Source organism: Oncorhynchus masou, chromosome 21 (assembly GCF_036934945.1).
Source record: "Oncorhynchus masou masou isolate Uvic2021 chromosome 21, UVic_Omas_1.1, whole genome shotgun sequence".
In the NCBI taxonomy this organism is placed as follows: domain Eukaryota; kingdom Metazoa; phylum Chordata; class Actinopteri; order Salmoniformes; family Salmonidae; genus Oncorhynchus; species Oncorhynchus masou.
In genome coordinates, this window is record NC_088232.1 from 44310427 (window position 1) to 44324958 (window position 14532).

Below are 14532 nucleotides of genomic sequence, written 5' to 3' on the forward strand. Positions count from 1 at the left end.
TACGCTTTTAAAAGATTGCTAATCAAGGGAGCATTATAAATGTCCCTATTATTGGTACTGGGAGTAATGCAAACACTTATTTTTCTATCTGCTTTATATGCCATGACGTGTTCTACACACAAGCTGTTATCTAAGATACCTACTTTTAGATTGTATTTTAAAAAGACACTTTATGGGAGAAACTACCATGGCGCTTCAGTTTCCTCCCCTCAAAGCTTATTGGTCATGCTGAGTGATTGACAGACCAGGCAGGCAATAGGAGGAAGGAAGACTGATCTGCTGGCTGACATGTTCAAGGGTTAGGGGTAATTTGGTGTTTTAACCCCCCCCCATCACACCTTCCCCCCCAACTACCAGGTCACTGCTTTTAATGTGAAATAAGTTATATAGATGAATAACTTTGATTTTCTAACCTTTACAGGGGTAGTTCACCTTGACATTCAAGTTGACTGGTTTAGTTGTGTAGGTCCTATTATGAATAAATCTGTAGACCTCAACCCCAAACGATTTGGAATCTTTCTCATTGCCAGATGTACACAACAATTGGCGTGTTGGCTGACCAGCGCGCATGCAAGATTCAAGGTGCAGAGATGAGACTAACATTGTTTGGGGTGATCTGTCCCTTTAAGTTGTCCAGTATGTCTTGAATGACAGCCAAGCTGACCCGAGGACGGTTTCTGCTAGCCATTAACCTAGTGCTTTGTTCTAATCAAATATGTATCTTACAAGATAAGAGATTTCATATTTTATTTTCAGTTTTACTTCCATGTGTAAAGTTCTGCCAAACAGGAATGTATATTAGATTCATGAAATGCTTTTTATTTTTTATATCATGTTTTGTGTTTTCCATTTGATATGTGCACAATCTGCCGTGTGTGTTTTGTGTTAAATTACTCAAAGGCAAAGCTTCTTCCTTCAGGTTTCTGAGGTCTTTACTCGTCTCTCAAGACCGTTAACCTGAGACGTAATGCATATTAAGTAGCATACACTTTGGTGTTGCGTCTTTGACATCAGTCAAATCTCTGCATATTAAACCAGGTGAAAAGGTTGCATTTGCTACTTAATGAACTTTAACCTGTGTGGGAGGTGCTTTGCCTTTGACGGTCCGAAGGAACAGATATCGCCAGTCCTTGTATTCACATTATGTATGAGTGTTAAATGAGTCCTGTTCTGCTACTTCAGAATTTAGTGCCTTTTTTGGACAGTAGACTGTTCTGTAATGAATATGTAGAAAACTATGCCTTTGTTACATTTTCTCATTTGTTTACTGTACCTACTAGAGAATAAAGAATGTGTGGTTTTGTTGAGCAACTGAAATCTAACTGCATGATTTCACAAAATGTGTATCAACTGGTTCAAATCTTGAACTGCAATCAATGCATGGCTTCCGGGAAAATTACGCAGCGTTCTCCATAAAATAACTGCAGACGATAGAAATTAAATCATTTTTTATTCTTTCCTTTACAGGGAGGTTATTGTCCAGGCGATAAAAAAGACATGATTATTCTTTGGATTTCAGCATAGAATTACACAGAACAATTAAATTAAATCAAAACCCAAACTTGCGCTCAGATTGTTAAGTCTTAATATGCAAATATATACATAATCAAGCCTACACTCATTCGCTCACAGAAATACACTTCATGACAACACAATCAGACAAATGATTGATTATAATAATAACTCAAGACTCCAGGACGAGGCACAAACCAGACTTGGTCTCAAGTGAGTCGTTGTGTCCAAATTGGAACCCTATTCTCTGTGCACTATATGGGGAGTAGGGTGCCATTTAATGACAAAAACCGGTGTACAAATGGTCTGAAGATCGGGCCCAATTCCATTTCTGTCCCTTCCCCCAGCTCAAACCCCTTTAGTATTGGACAGAAATGGAACGTGGCTCCTGAGTTGGGCGTAAAGATTCTCTGCTCTAGTTGACGTCTGTGTTGGGGACAACGATTCTCTGCTCTAGTTGACGTCTGTGTTGGGGACAAAGATTCTCTGCTCTAGTTGATATCTGTGTTAGTTTCCTCTACTAACGTGAACTCCCATGGTCCCGTGTGGCAGTGGGTCTGATGTAGTGTGAAGAAAGTCTTATAATATACAGGTCTCTCTATGGAGGGAGTTTAAGGGCTTGCAGTTATTGAGTCTCGCATTGCCAGACTGGTAGACTGAAGGCCACATAAAGGCAGGTGTCATATTGCTCTGAGCTCTGGACCAGGGTTGCCAAAGATATACAGGAAATGCATGTAAACAAATGTATACTCTTGAAATGTTATTTCCCCCATAACAGTTTGTTGCATCTGTGTCCTTGGGCCTTTAAAAATATATGCTCATAGTAGCACTTGACAACAACAAAAAAACATGCCTTCTGTGGAATGATGAAAGGGTAACTGTATAGACAGTCTAAGGGTCAGGGGTGTATTCATTAGTTGCAGACCGTAGCAAAAGTGGTTTTCCATTGGACCAATTCAGGTAGGCTCCTTCCCGCTTTGTTTCGTTTGCCTCTGGTTCCTAGCGAATACACCCCTGATGTGGTTCTGAGCGCAAACAGTCACAACCATATATGGTCAAATATAAAGTCCATGATGACGCCTATTGAAATGAAAGCCAGAGGATGCATGTATGACAAATGACTTCCTCCCGTTACACAGCATTCAGGTACATGTGTACCTGCTTTTCAGTACAGAAATGTATGCAGTACTGTAAGTCGCACTGGATAAGAGTGTCTGCTAAATTACAAAATAATATTTACAGAAATGCGGGAACATTGCCTTTAAAAGGTGCATAGCTGACAGTGTGAACAGATTGAATCCCGGCCTCACTGCACCTATTTTGAGTCAGAAGCAAAGACTCCATCGGCAATGTGAAATAACCCATAAAAGTTACTTAATAATGAAATGTGTTTGAATCAGAGCTACTTCCTGATGTGAGAGACAGAAACAGAGTGAGGCACGGAAATAAATAGATAAGCCTGAAGTGATCTCAAAACACTCTTCTCTGTGCAGAGAGGTGAGAAGACAAAGGACAAATCCATCCGATACACCACCTGCTCTCTCTTCATTACAACACTGCGCGTTCACACACACTCAGTTCCCCTCCTATTACCACAAGTATGATCACTCAATAAACACGACGACAAACTTAAACGTTAGCTATAGCTATAGAAAGAGCAATGTAAAGTGTCTGACCAACTTGGGGACAGTACATGACAATAAATAAGCACTTGCTACGTTCCATTTCTCTATCAATTGGCCAGTCATCAGCCCATAGACAACTCCTCCTTACTTTCTCCCATCTCAAGTGGTGTATAGAAGGCTAAAAAGCAAGACTAGAATGTCAATGATCGAATCCATTTACAGTTATATAACAGTGGCTATAGCAGCACCATTTCTCATAAAATCACTTGTGCAAGCAACAATTTTTTTCAGTACAATTTAGAAGGCTTTAACTATTTAACACGATAAAGGCATATGTACAACCATTTATATACAGTATATCACAAAATGATATACTTGGGCCCAATTTGGACATTTTCACTTAGGGGTGGACTCACTTTTGTTGCCAGCGGTTTAGACATTAATGGCTGTGTGAGTTATTCTGAGGGGACAGCAAATGTACACTGTTATACAAGCTGTACACTCACTACTTTACATTGTAGCACAGTGTCATTTCTTCAGTGTTGTCACATGAAAAGGTATACTCAAATATGGATGGACTAATGTTAAAACCCACTCTGCATCTCCTTACAGTTTGTACCTCCGCTCTCAAGGTGAGATTACACAGTTTGCCTCTTTGAAATTACATTGAATAGTTGTTACATCCATTTTTGGATGTTTAAATTAATGATATACACCCACTGATTAATTTGAGAGCTGGTTACATTTCTCCAGTCCCATTCCTATTTACCAAAACTGTGGCGGGGAAACCACTTTGTTGTTGTTTGAACTGCAGATTGCCCCTTTAAGTATTAACTTCAAATGTCTAATAAAAATGAGATTCACTACATTTTGTAAGAACTTCAGGGATCAATTAACATTTTAAATAATATTCCATAGTTTCAAAGGAAATAACTTGTAAAACACTGCTCCCACAACCTTCTTTCATCTCCCAAAGCCATTGACTCAGTATGTAAATGATAGACCCTATTACAGATCTGTATCTTCACACAAATGGTGAATGTATGCATAGAGATCTTTATCCCCCAAACACAAATCAATGACAAGCATAAAACATACCAGATCCTACCTTCCATCCAACATCCACACGTTACATAAAGCTCCACAATGTTAACAAAGTTACATGCAGACCATACACCATACATCACACTGCTACTTCCTCAAACAGTTCTAGAACCAAAGACAACCATTCTGCTAACACACATCACCACAGTCAGTCACCAAACTAACCTCCAACGTGCAAAATCTCCCAGTGAGCACTTGATGTTAAAAGGACATTGAGAAAAGCAATTTCAACCAATTTTGCTCCCTGGGCTTCTCATAGTGGAACCATCCTTCAACTTACAATTTAAAACCAACGGCTATTACTTTCTTACAAACCACGTTGTCATAACGACGGTGCTTCATCTTTCAGATCAGCCGGAAACATGCACACACACAGATGTGCATATACACACACGCACAGGGATAATTGTTCTCCCAGCCTATACTGTAAATTGCCATGGTTAAATTCAGCTTCAAGGGCCAAAACACAGGCACACACACACACACACACACAAATCTTCTCACAGGTACATACATGTCCACTCTGCAGTCCCTGAGATCACCTCACACTTACACAAGGCATTCTCGTCAAAGCTCAACAGAGGGAGAAACGTGTATTGAATAAAACCACTAAGAAATATAACAAAGAAAAATAAACCCATGAAGGCACATTCTGGAAGAATCGATCATTTCAGATGAATGACTTTACACAGGGGATAGATACAGTAACTGTTAAAATGTCAGTCCACAAAAAGGACTGATAATATCATTTAATTAAAAGGGACAGTTCCATTCAAAAATAGGGAGGGGGGGGGAGATAAATGGACAGTTCCATTGAAAAAAGAGGGGCGTTGCAGGTCAGGGTCCGGTGGAATAGTAGTCTCATTGTTTCAGAAGGATTCTCCAAGTGTGACCAGAGTTTGATGACATCAGAGAGTGTGATGTCATTACTTCAGAACCTGAACCTTGGCCCGAGGAGAAACAGTTCCTGTGGGCCACTTCATACAGACAGCAACACTCTGTAGACTACTTCAGGTGCTGTGGAACCACACAGGGCCTGTGCCCAACCCATGCCACCAGTGCTGTGTCCAGATGGGGAGACAGCAGGGGCTTGTTGGGTAAAGGTCTTCCCTATTGAAATGAAAACACAGAGCACTAAGGTACTGCTCCATAGCTATGTGTGGGCATAGGACAGGGACCGTTTTCCATTAGATGCAGTTGTATTGCATAGTTAGGGGGAGATTGAGAGAGAGGGTGCTAAGCGAGACGGAGGCTTAGAAACAGGATATGTGGGTTTTCTAGTTTTCTAGGATGTGTAGAATAATGGTCTCTCCCAGCCAAGCCTGTTTCTCTCCAGTTCAGCTGCTCCAGGACTTGCGGTTCTCCCCTCTCCTGATGGTGGACTCTCCCCGCAGAACGGGCTGGTAGAACTCGCCGCTGCGCCGGTTCTCCGAGTTCCGTTTGGTGGAATGCTCCCGTCGGAGAACCCGGTCGGGACGCACCAGGACACCGTAACCAGGGTTACAGCGGAAGTAGTGGCGCCCGCCTACGGAACCGTCGTTCTTACCTGTACAGAGAGAGAGAATAAGAGAAATGGGTGAGGGGTAAACAAGGAAGAGAGTTGGTTTAGTACTTTGAAATTCCTAAACTAAGCATTGTCTGCTCTGATGATTCTCATGTACATGTGGACAAGGCCCTCTAGATTTGTTATTTTTAGGCTATTTGCTTAGAGTTACATTTCTTCTAGTGTCATTATGTTGAGTCATGCGATTCTGTGTGAACAGTAAACACACAAACACACCTGAGGGCGAGTCAAGCTCCACCCCGACCCACACGCCCTCGGCGAACTCAGTGCTGCCCACGTAACGCACTGTCCCGTCCTTATTGGCTCCCACCGTCACGCACACCCCCTCTCTCAGCCAATCAGGTAGCACGTAGTCGCAGCCGCCATTCTCGTCGTCCAGGACGATTTCCAGTCTCTCTAGACTCCCTTGTCTTCCTCCTCCTCTCGCCTCCACTTCCTCCCCCAGGATGCGCTGCTGGAACGACTTCAGGTCCGACGTCGACACCCTCTGTACGGAGAAGGGCTTGTTGCCTGTGGTGACGCTGTAGCCGGGAACTGTGGTGGCCATTTTGTTGTCGTACTGAAGAGAGGCAGCAGTAACACCGTTCCGTTCAGCTCGCTGCTGCTGCTGGGTTCTGGGTAACGTAGTTTCAGGAGCATCAATCCCCTTTAGTCCCACCCCTGCATCTAGGAGGGTGAGGGAGGAGGAGGGGCGGAGGGGGGTGGCAGGGTGGTCACCAGCGGCGCTGGCTGAAGCCTCGGTCAGGGTTGCCGTGGAAACACTAGTGGAGAAGTAGCCGCTGGAGGCCTCGCTGATGGGGCTGAGGGGATAGTCATGCTGGGAGGACGGAACAGGAAGAGGGGCTTCGGTGGACTCTGACCACCTGTCATTGGTCAAGGCCGGGATAAAGGCGGTCCTCCCTACCTTAGCAACCTACGGGGAGGAATCACGGCAATGGCAATCACACCACAACAGGAATTTAAGAACTCCAACAAATTTAAGACTGACTGGAGAAAACCAAGACATAATGATGCCAACACAATTATCAATATCATAATGATCATCACCATCTTCATCCTTATCATCATGAGATTGTCAGATCCCCTAGCTTACTACCAACCATAGCTTCATATTACAGTCAATACACTGTCTCAGCCTGGAGTGTTGTTGAAAACTAACTGATTTCAACTAATCAACTAGACTGATCTCTAACAAACTACAACTCCCAGTGACCACAAGAAGTTGAAAAGACGTCCTTTTAAACATATTTTTAACATCTTGTGCTCATAGGGAATGTTGGTTGAACAAGGGAGAGCAGGCAGGAAGAGAGTTGAAAAGAGATGACAGTCTGACAGATGGTTCTTACCGATTCTGTCCGGACCCCGCCGTCTTCAGGCCCCGTCGTCTGCATGATGATACGAGGCATGTGCTGCCAGGAAGAGAGAGAAACACAATTATTGTTCAAATGATTGAAGGTTCAATTATTCATTGTAATACATCAGTATTGTCTCACATTGTCCATAATTTTACAAGTTAATGTAAAAATTCAAAAGCTCAGTTGATTATATTCAGCTCTTGACAAAAATGGTTTAATCCCTATAAATAATGGCTAAATCCATAGTGGAATTATCAACCTTGAAGGAATGACAAACAGATGGTGGTTTTACTAAAGATATATTGTCTTTATGGAAATTAAATAGCAAGCTTGGTATATCCTACATCCAGTGTTCAGCAACTTTTGACTTCATTATATATGGACATAACCAACTCAGTGGCATGTGGTTTGAGTGTCTGCCCTGAGATTGGAAGGTTGGGAGCTCCATCCCCGGCCGAGTCAAACCAACAACTGGCACACAGCATTAATGAGATAGATTGGGGGAAAGGCCTGTCAGTTTTTTGTTCTTCCTTTACCTTATGGCTTGGCCACATCGGTTAGCGTTTGCCGGGCGGAGAGCACTCAGCACCTCTGAAAAGAGTGCCGGCCCTTAATTTAAAAATATGTGTGCAAATCGATTCTACATGTAGAAACACACAAAAATGTCCACCGGCTGGTTTGGCTGGGCGATATGGCCTAAAGTATTCAGACCCCTTCCCCTTTTCCACATTTTGTTACTGTAATGGGAATTATAATGTTTGTGCTTTTCTTATAACCAATTTCTATGTTCATGCAAGTGGCTGACTGATCAAATCCTCACTATCAGTAGCTGAAAGATTCAAGTTCTCAGCTTAGAGAGAAGAAGCCTCGTGAGGTATTGGTCGAAAAACAGTGTGAACCTCAACACCCCTTCTAACCGGCTGAAATAACGGCGAAAATGTCCTACAGTATGTTCCTTCCCCACTTCTACCGTGAGACCAGAGTCCGAGCCAGCAACCTATACACAGCATCCAGTCGAAGCTATCAACTGCTCTTTCTCTCAGGAGCGTGACATGGGTCCATGTGGAGGGAGAATGGAGAGAGATCCAGTCCAAACCTCTCTCATGCTGCTGGTGTACGTACTGGTAGGAAAATGGACCAGACATGGTGGACTGTAAAGGACAGCGTGAGAGACATTATCAAGGACCATCCACTTTGAACATGTGCCATTAAAAGGAAGAACGGAAACACTATCTGAAGAACATGAAGAAACACCAGGAAAGGAAGGATGAGTGCTGGGGACAGAGGGGTGTGGTCAACTGTGCCCGTAATTTATTTAGGCTTATCCAATATTGTTTATTTGGGGTATCAGATTGAATGTGGAGGTCTGCACACTGCAAAGTGTATAGTATTTTAGACTAAGAATGCACTGAAATACCAATCTGTCATTACCACAAGTAAGGAGAAAAGTGAGGGTCTTAAATTAAAGTGATAGCACCAACGTGAAGCACTAAGGACTGTCATTCTACATTTGATTTAGATACTTTATCAATAGTTACAATTATGATTTGGAAAGGCAGGGCTTCTAGATACAGAACTGTGTCCTAAAAATGTGAGGACTGCTACTAGACTGTAGCTTGGGCTAACCCTGCCTCAATCTCATTCTTAGCAAGTTTGGTAGGACTGTTATAACGTGTTCTCTTTCTCCTCCCTGTGAAATGTTATTAACATGCTGTAAGGCGATCTGCCCCTCATGTTGTTTTCTGCTCCTCCTCACTAACAGTAGCTGCAATTTGACAGTAAGCCCAGACCTTGTTTTGAGAACGAACTACAGATATCTCAGTTTCAAGGTCTCAGCTTAGGGAGAAGAAGCCTCGTGAGGTATTGGTCTGTCACATGTTATGAACCAGTATTGGTCAGTCACAATAATGAAACAAAACGATAATGATGAATGAATTATGCTAAATCATGCAAATATAACTTGTCTGTGTATAGCCGTACATAACAACTGCTGGGACTACCCAGGCAGAGCTCCTGATTGACGTGTACTATGGTGCATTGTTGTGGTCGGAAACTCTCCAGCACGCTGACAAACAATGATTCATTTAAGATCAACTTTGAGTGACCTTGTTTAAGAATTTCCACAACATTACCTTACAGCCTTCTTCTAAAATGTATTAAATAGTTTCCCCCCCTGATCAATCTACACACACTACCCCATAATGACAAAAGTGAAAACAGTTCAGAAATGTTTGTTAATATATATAAAAAAAACAGAAATACCTTATTTACATATGTATTCAGACCCTTTGCTATGAGACTCAAAATTGAGCTCAGGTGCATCCTGTTTCCATGGATTATCCTTGAGATGTTTCTGCAACTTGATTAAGTCCACCTGTGGTAAATTCAATTGATTGGACATGATTTGGAAAGGCACACACCTGTCTATATAAGGTCCCACAGTTGACAGTGCATGTCAGAGCAAAAACCAAGTCATGAGGCCAAAGGAATTGTCCATAGAGCTCCGAGACAGGATTATGTTGAGGCACAGATCTAGGGAAGGGTACCCAAAACATTTCTGCAGCATTGAAGGTCCCCATGAACAGTAGCCTCCATCATTCTTAAATGGAAGAATTTAGCAACCACCAATACTTTTTCTTGAGCTGGCTGCCGCCAAACTGAGCAATCAGGAAGAAAGGCCTTGGTCAGGGAGGGGACCAAGAACCCGATGGTCACTCTGACAGAGCTCAACAGTTCCTCTGTGGAGATGGGAGAACCTTCCAGAAGGACAACCATCTCTGCAGCACTCCACCAATCAGGCCTTTATGGTAGAGTGGCGAGACTGAAGCCACTCCTCAATAAAAGGCACGACAACCCGCTTGGAGTTTGACAAAAGGCACCTAGAGACGCTCAGACCATGAGAAACAAGATTCTCTGGTCTAATGAAACCAAGATTGAACTTTTTGGCCTAAATGCCAAGTGTCACGTCTGGAGGAAACCTGGCACCATCCCTACGGTGAAGCATGGTGGTGGCAGCATCATGCTGTGGGGATGTTTTTCAGCGGCAGGGACTGGGAGAGTAGTCAGGGTCGAGGCAAACATAAACAGAGCAAAGTACAGAGAGATCCTTGATGAAAACGTGCTCCAGAGCGCTCAGGACTTCAAACTGGGATGAAGGTTCACCTTATAACAGGACAACGACCCTTAGCACACAGCCAAGACAACGCAGGACTGGCTTCAGGACATATCTCTGAATGTCCTTGAGTGGCCCAGCCAGAGCCCGGACTTGAACCTGATCAAACATCTCTGGAGAGACCTGAAAATAGCTGTACAGCAACACTCCCAATACAACCTGAGAGAACTTGAGAGGATCTGGAGAGACGAATGGTGTGGCAAGCTTGTAGCGTCATACCCAAGGCTAGAGGCTGTAATCGCTGCCAATGGTGCTTCAACAAAGTTCTGAGTAAAGGGTTTGAATACTTAAGTAAATGTGATACATTTTTTCTTGTTAAGAAATGTGCAAAAATGTCTTAAAACCTGTTTTGCTTTGTCATTACGGGGTATTGTGTGTAGATTGATGAGGGAAAATAAAATACATTGTAGAATAAGGCTGTAACATAACAAAATGTGGAGAAAGTCAAAGGGTCTGAATACTTTCCGAAAGGCACTGTACCTCACCCCCTCGGGCCTTATTGCTTAATAATAGCACTAAACCGCTCTAGACCGCTCTATCGCCAGTCTGTCTTCTGAGAGAGGCTTGTCTAAAAGCCTGTTATACAAGTGTGTTTCATCTGGCAGCTGAGTAACAGTCACTGGTCTAGATGGGACTTCCTCTGAATGCCCTAAATACCATCTCCACTTTCCTCTGCTTAAATGCAGATGATGATGGGTCTCATTGTGATAGCAGCACTTGGTAAAAGGCCTGATAGACAAAATAAAAATGGAAATACAGGCTACACTGAAAAAAAGGCATGGATTACAGCAATGGTTTGAGGCAGAGGATGGGGAGACAGTGAACCATAGTGGATTATAGACTCACATCGACCATCCAGTTTCTCTGGGCTCCCAGTTACTGACTGGTGTTGTGGCTAGAAACAGGGTTTGGTTTATTTGGTGTATCACAAGAAAATGGGAAAGGATTCAATGGGGTTACAAGATAAAAAAGGAAAGGGCTTATTTTAACCAAGGTCAAAAGGTCACTGGGGTATGTGCATCCTACCTGTAGAGAGTGGGGTGAGGGGCGTAGGGGCTCCTTCTTGTCCTCGCGGGCAGGGAACAGGGACTTGAGCAGCTTGGGCATCTGCGGCACCAGGGCTTTGACTGAAAGATAAGAGGCAGCAAGCCCTGAACGACCTGAGGGGAGAACCGGTGAGAGAGGAGGAGGAAAGGGAGGAGGAAGAAAAGATGAGGAGCAGCGGGAATAAAAGATGGAGAGGAGGAAAAGAGGATGGTGAGGAGGATTGGAAGGTAGGGGAAGTGTGAGAGATTAAGACAGGAAGTTGAAAAGCAAGCCCAGGAAATGACATTGAAAAAAGACACACAATGAAGAAAATGGCTGGACCAGGTCAGTGAGACAAGACAAAGAATTTATTAAAATTACTGAAAATAATCAAATAAAGATGATTTTAGCATGTGATAACATATTATAATCTCTGGATTATAATCATAAAAGACTGCCAATTAATCTGAATGATTAACTGTCATTGGTCACACATTCATTACAATGACATCATTACTGAGAATGTGAAATCAAAGAAAGAAAAAACAGACAATATGACTACTGTATGTAACACACTTAAAACACGAGACAACATTAGTAGACAGGACAGACAGAACCACACCAAAGGTCTACTGCACAGAAACAATAGATGACAGGAGGAGAGAGAGGAGACTGAGGTAGAGTCAGCCAGTCAGCAAGGCCAGGTTAGTAGAGCAGTCTAGGGGGAGAAAGGTAGAGAGGACAATGGGGCAGAGGGAGGGGAGAGGAGATGGGGAGTCAGGCTCTTACCTTGCTCTGGGTCCTGGCTCTGGTTCTGTGGGGGAATAGTAGGGGGAGAGGAGGAGAGGCGAGGCTGGGGCGAGGTCATGAAGATGTCCTGCTGGCTCTCCCAGCGAGTCTGGAGCAGAGAAGACAGAACAGCAGAGGGGGGTGAGGATTGATCTGTGTACTTTGGCACGTGGGGTTGTTCAGTTTGAGTATTAACAGTGGCACAGCTTCAACAGGGTTGTACACACCTTGTTGTCGTCCAGATTGCAGTCAGAGGACAGGTCCTGTCTGCTGCCAGAGAGCTGAAGACGAAAAGGAGAGAGAAAGAGAGAGGGAGGAAAAAGACTAATGTCATGACCTCAGTGGCTTAAAACTATTCAATAAATCAATAGCACCCAGTAATACCCAACAGAAGATGTGCCATTTACCCTGTGGACACTGGGGGAGCTGAGACTGCGTCTGTTACCCTTCCCTTTGCCTGCCAGGTGCTCCTTCACCGCCACTTCCTGCACACACACGAAATAAGCAACAACCATTAATAACAATGTGTGCTAAGCATGTGAACAGCGTTTCCTGGTGACCCAAAGGGCTTCACGTTTTGGTTTTTTGCCCTAGTATTACACAGCTTTTTCCAATAACCAACTCATCATCAGCCTTTGATTAGTTTAATCAGCTGTGTAGTCTTGGGACAAAAAACTAAAATGCGCACACCTTGGCCCGAGTTTGGGAAACACAGCTGTAGATAGCTATAGATAGCTGTCCTAGTGTGAGGGTGTGTAGTGACCTGTCGTAGTCGGTCCAGAGTGAGGATGTTCTCCACAGCCAGGACACTGCGGAGGTATTTCTCTATGGCCGCCTCGTTGTCGGCCGACTTGGGGTTCTCAGTGCTGGCGGCTAGACGAGCCAACATCTCCCTGTCCTCTGAACCCTGGGCATCCTGAGAGAGAGAGGTAGTAGAGCTGACAAAAAGACAGACTCGATCTCAAATGATAGAAAATCTCTTCCCCTTCATATGCACTGGTTGGAAAACACTACTCGACAGATGAAAACAATATGGTGGTGCCAAGGGTGTCATTAGGTTGGCATTTCACCTTCCTCATATCAGTGCAACAAAGGAGAGGACGTGAGGAGAGGACAGACAGACAGACAGTCGAGAGCTACAGCCGTTGTAGTAAATCACTACCAAAAAGAACCAAAGTAATTGATGATAAATTAAGTCATTTCCCCTCCTGTCACACCCTCACCCCGGGGATGTTGGAGACCACCTCGAAGGTGACCCCACAGCCGGGGATGGTGGAGCGCGTGGACATCCTCTTGAGGAGGTTCTGAGCAAAGCCCTGTCTGCCGGGGTTCAGGTTGACACAGATCCGTTTCCTCAGCACCAGCTGCATGTCTGCCGGATGGCTGAGCTGCACCACGCAGCGCACCGTCAGATAAACCCTCTGCTCCGGGCACGCTCCACCGCGACTCAGCTGGGGACACTGGTGCACTGTGGAGTCCCACGATGCCTCAGCTTTTACCTAGTGGAAGGGGTGGGGATACATGGTCGTGTTCATTAAGGACACACAATTCCAGTAACTTTCCCAAAAATTCCCAAGTTTTCCAGAAACCCTAGTTAATGAATTTCAGATGACCTTGCTGATTCCAGTAATGTCTTAATTTCTGGAAAATATGGAAATATTGGGAAAGTTACCAGAATTTTGCAACCCTATTAGGGACCATATGGTGAAATAAGGGGGGGAGGGGGATTAGGTGGACTTGCCCAATTAGAAACACTGGTTTTGGGTTTCTATTGCAAAGTGTTTTGCTAGGCCGTGCCCTGATGAAAAGGACCCCTGGAGCTCACCTCTTCATCATAATGTTTGACGATCTGCAGGTCGAAGAATTCTTCCTCGTCCTCTCCGCTCAGAGTGGCGTCCCAACCCCCAGCCTCCGGGACCTCCAAAGCATCCTGGGAACTGAAGTCATCCGCTGGAGAGGAGAGAGAGAAGTAAGAGAAAAACACGAGTTAAGCGTGAAAGTGAGGATTTGAATAATTGACTTGTCACCAAACCAGTCAGAGATACTATAACACTGAAGAAGGAAAACTTACCACTGAGGTCCAGGAAAAGAACAGGGGTATGGGCCTCCATTCCAGGTAGGGGGACCCTGAAGACACAACAAATGTACACAATTGTCAGATTCACTTCCTGAACAATATTAACATTTATGATTTAAAAAAATAGACATTATACATGAAAGTTTCGACCCAACTCTCTCACCACTCTGCAGGAGCTCCAGGGATGCCGCTCCCGACTGAAGGCACCATGACAGCGTTCCTCTCCTCGGTCAGTGTCAGGCGCCATTCCAACAGCTGGGCCTCCCTCTCCACGTCATCCTCTGTCTTCTCTGTAGAGGGAGCACAAC

At 44.2% G+C, this 14532-nt stretch overlaps 1 protein-coding gene across 5 annotated transcripts in view; it reads right to left on the bottom strand.

Moving 5' to 3' along the window:
• Positions 1–1433: 1433 nt before the first annotated feature.
• LOC135508393 (kinesin-like protein KIF13B) overlaps positions 1434–14532 on the bottom strand; it is a 76298-nt gene continuing 63199 nt past the window's right edge. For 3 of the 5 annotated variants that reach the window (XM_064928544.1, XM_064928542.1, XM_064928543.1), the window contains exons 29-40: positions 14388–14514; positions 14219–14274; positions 13973–14097; positions 13371–13646; positions 12911–13063; positions 12555–12632; positions 12375–12428; positions 12148–12256; positions 11359–11492; positions 7152–7214; positions 6022–6718; positions 1434–5787 (exon numbers count right to left, since the gene is read on the bottom strand). In XM_064928544.1, the coding sequence (XP_064784616.1) occupies positions 5579–5787; positions 6022–6718; positions 7152–7214; positions 11359–11492; positions 12148–12256; positions 12375–12428; positions 12555–12632; positions 12911–13063; positions 13371–13646; positions 13973–14097; positions 14219–14274; positions 14388–14514 (2081 nt within the window). In that variant the 3' untranslated portion in view covers positions 1434–5578. The remainder of the gene's footprint in view (positions 5788–6021; positions 6719–7151; positions 7215–11358; positions 11493–12147; positions 12257–12374; positions 12429–12554; positions 12633–12910; positions 13064–13370; positions 13647–13972; positions 14098–14218; positions 14275–14387; positions 14515–14532) is intronic. The other 2 variants (XM_064928545.1, XM_064928546.1) reach the window with 2 other exon arrangements.